At 39.9% G+C, this 5,143-nt stretch overlaps 1 protein-coding gene across 1 annotated transcript in view; it reads left to right on the top strand.

Moving 5' to 3' along the window:
• Nucleotides 1-1,455, top strand: part of OR2B11 (olfactory receptor family 2 subfamily B member 11) — an 8,661-nt gene extending 7,206 nt beyond the window's left edge. The window contains 1 exon segment of the mRNA XM_024134333.2: nt 1,397-1,455. Coding sequence (XP_023990101.2) covers nt 1,397-1,455 — 59 coding nt within the window.
• The last annotated feature ends 3,688 nt before the right edge of the window (nt 1,456-5,143 follow it).

Below are 5,143 nucleotides of genomic sequence, written 5' to 3' on the forward strand. Positions count from 1 at the left end.
TGGAAGCAACCTAAGTGTCCATTGACAGATGAATGGACAAAGAAGATGTGGCACATATATACAATGGAATATTACTCAGCCATAAAAAGAAACGAAATTGAGTATTTGTAGTGAGGTGGATGGACCTAGAGTCTGTCATACAGAGTGAAGTTAAGTCAGAAAGAGAAAAACAAATACCATATGCTAACACATATATATGGAACCTAAAAAAAATAATAAAGGTCATGAAGAACTAGGGACAAGACAGGAATAAAGATGCAGACCTACTAGAGAATGGACTTGAGGACATGGGGAAGGGGTAGGGTAAACTGGAACAAAGTGAGAGAGTGGTAGTGTATATATGGACATTTATACACTAGCAAATGCAAAATAGATAGCTAGTGGGAAGCAGTCACATAGCACAGGAAGATCAGCTCGTTGCTTTGTGACCAGCTAGAAGGGTGGGATAGGGAGGGTGGGAGGGAGGGAGATGCAAGAGGGAAGAGATATGCGGATATATTTATATGTATAACTGATTCACTTTGTTATAAAGCAGAAACTAACATACCATTGTAAAGCCATTATACTCCAATAAAGATGTTAAAAAGTAAAAAAATAAAATAAATAAAAAATTTAAAAAAAAATAAAAGAAACCAGGAATTGTGAATCTTAGGTTAATTCTCATTAAAGTTTGCAGCATAGCAAGGATATTCACTACCACTCCAATTAGTAAAAACTACATAATGTAACAAACTAGAAAGAAAAATAAGATGTAGGAGAAAGAGAAAGGAAGAATCAGAATTATTATTATTTGAAGGTGATATCTATATAGAAAAAGCAAGCAAATTCATTAGACAAACCACTAGAATATTAAATCTAATTGTTTTGCTATAGATAAATATTTATTTATATACAGCAATTTCATAGTCCAACAATGACATTGTAAAATGCAATAGAAATGCAACCCCATTTGTAAAGGCCACAAAGATATTAGAGTATATAGGAATAAAGCTAATTTTTAAAACTGAGGAAGATACATATTGAAAAAATAACTAAACATTACTGAAAGATAGAAAAGGAGAATAATGGGGTAGATATACAATGTTTACAGATGGCATGACATATCACAAAAATGTGATTCTTTCCCAAATTAAACTTAAGTTCAACAGAAATGCATGCATGCTTTCATGCAAGGGGTGTGTGTGTGTGTGTGTGTGTGTGTGTGTGTGTGTGCGTGTAGTTTAAGCTACAGGATTAAGAATGTGACTCGACAACTGTTTGCTAAAGGGATTAGGCATGTGACTCATGGATCCAATCAACTATCTCAGTAGAAACCAGGAATAAAGTTGTCGTTGTCCAGGAAAGATCTATAACGGTCCCTCTTGTTTGATGATTTGGACTCCTATGAATTTCATAGGAAACCAACAAGATTTTTGTGAATGTTCTATCAGCAGAAATACTGACAGATTGGACTAAAGGAGACAGAAACAGGATAAAATAAAGAAGACTGTCAGATTTCTAGGATTCCAGAGGCAAGAAATGGGCCAACAGAGCTATCTGTCTAGGAATACATGTTATCCTTCAAGAAAATGGAAGACTGATCCTACTGGTGGTTCAGAGTTTGACAAGGCTGCCATTGCCACCAGGGTCCAGGGAGCACAGACCCAGGGGGTGAGGTAATCTACTTTTCTGTGACCAGGAGGGCAGTGCATAATCAGAGCAGATTATTCTCAAGACTTAAAATCTAATGGAATTTGTTCTGTCAGGTTTCATACTTGCTTGGGACAAGTGATTATTTGTTTCCTTCTGATTTTTCTCCTTTTGAATGGGAATGCCTATCCTATGCCTGTCCCACCATTATATTTTGGAAGTACATAACCTGATGTTTGGTTTCACATGTTCACAGCTGGACAGGAATTTTGCCTCAGGATGAATTATTCCTCAAGTCTCACCCATACCTGATTTAGATGATGTATTTTTTTTTGGCCGTGCCGCACAGCTTGCAGGATCTTAGTTTCCCAACCAGGGATTGAACCCAGGCCTTTGACAGTGAAAGCCCAGAGTCCTAACCTCTGGACTGCCAGGGAATTCTAGATGATAATCAGATGAGCTTGGATAGTGGAATGGGTGAAGACCTTTAGGGAGGTTGGGATACAGTGAATGTATTTTACATGTGAAAAGAACATGAATTTGGAGAGCCAGAGGGAGCACGCTTATGAGTTTGTGTCCCCCAAAATTTATATATTTAAGGCCTATCTCCCAATGCCCCAGAATGTGACCTTATTTGGAAATAGCATTATTGCAGTTGTAATTAGTTAAGATGAGGACATATGGGAGTAGGGTGGGCCTCCTCCATTTCTACAAATATTCCTATAAAGTTTCGTCACTGGAAAAGCTCCACTGGCTGCTAGTGACACATCAGTTCTGAGAGTGAGTGTTACCATTTTAACCTGACTAAACATTTTGCTATTACAAATTGTATTAGTTTACTATCACTGCCATAACAAAGTGCCACAAACCATGTGGTTTAAAAAATAGAAATGCACTATCTCACAGTTCTGGAGGTTAGACATCTGAGACCGGGATGTCAGCCAGGTTGGTTCCTCCTGAGAGCTATAAGGAAGAATCTGCTCCATGTCTATGTCTCTGTCTCTCAGGTGGTTTGCTGAAAATCCTTGGCATTCCTCAGTTTGTAGAGCTCTGCCTTCATCTGCACATGATGTTCTCCCTGTGTTTATGTCTGTGTCTAAAGTTTACCCTTTTACAAGGATACCAGGCATATTGAATTAGGGCCCATCTTACTCCAGCATGTTCCCACCTTAACTGATTACATCTATAAAGACCCTATTTCCAAATAGGTTCACATTCTGAGTTACTGAAGGTTGGGGTTTCAACATATGAATTGAGACAGGTTGTAGGGAGAGGGAACACAATGTAACTGCAAACTAAAGAATGTCACTCGCCACTGGTTCTACAAGAATTAAGTCGTTAGCCACTGCAGTCACTGACCTTCAATACAACTTGAAAGAAATTCAGGGCAGAGATCAGGAATGAGGCACTCTGGGAAAACTGGCAGAACTAGCCTTCAGATAGTTAGAAATTTTCGGGAGAAAATTTTATGAACCCATATTCTTGCCATACTTAGAAAAACACTAAAATCACTAAGATATTTGTTCTTGACAACTAGCAGCAATCTTCTACTGAGATGTGTGATTGATTACAAGTACCCTTCAGCAAAATCATATTTATGTGGGCCTCCCCCGTTACCTCCTCAGAACAGTTTCTCAGAGCTATCTTAGAGGCTCTCTCCCAGGCTATAGACCTCAGTAAGACACTGAATAAACTACATTCATTGCATTGCGCATTTTCATTCAAGTCGACATAATTCGTAACAGAAGGAAAGCAAACACAAGGGAGGTGTAATAAGCTGGCCCCTACAGTAAGTTACAGGGTCTCGGTCCTAGCAAGGCCTTTTGAAAAGCATGTAGAATGTATCACTGAAAGGAAGAGGAAACCTTCATAGTGGTCCCCACCCCTGTTGCTCAAGGGCATTAGCTTTGTTGTATTGGCAGGCTGGGCAGCATGGGGTTGTTCAGCAAATGTCCCATGGAGTATCAGAGAAGCCTCATGGCTGAAAGGCAAAGAAAGATAGGTGAGACCTCTGACTTGACATGCTATCGTATTGCATCTGTGTGCAGCTGGTGAGCACTACAATGTCTGGAGTGAAATGTGAACCAGAACTGGGCACAAGAGGGTTCAAGCTGGGGCTAACATTTTATCTTTACAACGATGCTCAAAAGTTTTACATTTAATAGTTTATCAACCTTTCCTTTATACTTTGTGTATTTTATATTTATTTCAAGAAGCACATTACCTAAACTTACACGTTTTGCTCTATTTTCTTCTAAAGTGTTTATTTTTTTTTTTTTTTTTTTTTTTTTTTTTTGCAGACGCAGGCCTCTCACTGTTGTGTTTTTGCAGTACGCAGGCCTCTCACTGTTGTGGCCTCTCCCGTTGCGGAGCACAGGCTCCGGATGCGCAGGCTCAGCTGCCATGGCTCACGGGCTAGCCGCTCCGCGGCATGTGGGATCTTCCCGGACCGGGGCACGAACCCGCGTCCCCTACATCGGCAGGCAGACTCTCAACCACTGCACCACCAGGGATGGCCCAATATACTTTTTTCCCTGAAGAAAACAATGTGCTTTTATCGTGACTGCATTCTGCTAATTTAATGATCTGTGTCAGTGTGCTTATGTCATGTAATGCACTTTCCTGTCATTCTGTTTCTCCCCCAGCTTCATTGAGTTATAAGTGACAAATAAAAATTAGATAGATAGATAGGTAGAAAACAAGGTGATGTTTTGGTATAAGTATACACTGTGAAACAATCATCTCAATCAAGCTAATTAACATATCTGTTGTCTCACATAGCTGCACTTTTCCTTTTGTGTGTGTGTGTGTGTGTGTGTGTGTGTGTGTGTGTGGTGAGAACACTTAAGATCTACCCTCTTAGCAAACTTCAATTATACAATACAGTATTGTTAACTATAGTCACATTGTTGTACATGTAGCTTTACTTTTAAAATGTGTCTTCCGGGGTCGAGCCCTGGTCTGGGAAGATCCCATATGCCCCGGAGCAACTAAGCCCGTGAGCCACAACTGATGAGTCTGAGCGTCTGGAGCCTGTGCTCCGCAACGGGAGAGGCCGCGACAGTGAGAGGCCCGCGCACCGCGATGAAGACTGGCCCCCGGTCGCCGCAATGGGAGAAAGCCCTCGCACAGAAACGAAGACCCAACACAGCCAAAAATAAATAAATAAAATAAAAACCTTTTAAAAAATGTCTTCATTAATTTTGGAATTTATTTGCATGATATAAGGCAGAAATACAATGTTACCATGTGCATGGCTGTTTGTCCCAGCCAGGTTGACTAGTCATTCCTTTCCTTAACATTTTCAATATCACAAATTACATTTCCATGCATGCCTATGCCTGTACATGAACTCTATCCTGCCTATACTATATCAATCAGTTTTATAGCTTTTTAATATCTAGTGTGGCAAGTTTCCTACGTTGTCAAATTTTTCTGGATAGTCTTTGATCCCTATTTTTCTTATACATTTAAAAAATTATCTTGCTCAGTTCTGTGAGAATCCCTGTCAGTA

The sequence above is a fragment of the Physeter macrocephalus genome, chromosome 2, assembly GCF_002837175.3.
Source record: "Physeter macrocephalus isolate SW-GA chromosome 2, ASM283717v5, whole genome shotgun sequence".
Taxonomy (NCBI): Eukaryota; Metazoa; Chordata; class Mammalia; order Artiodactyla; family Physeteridae; genus Physeter; species Physeter macrocephalus.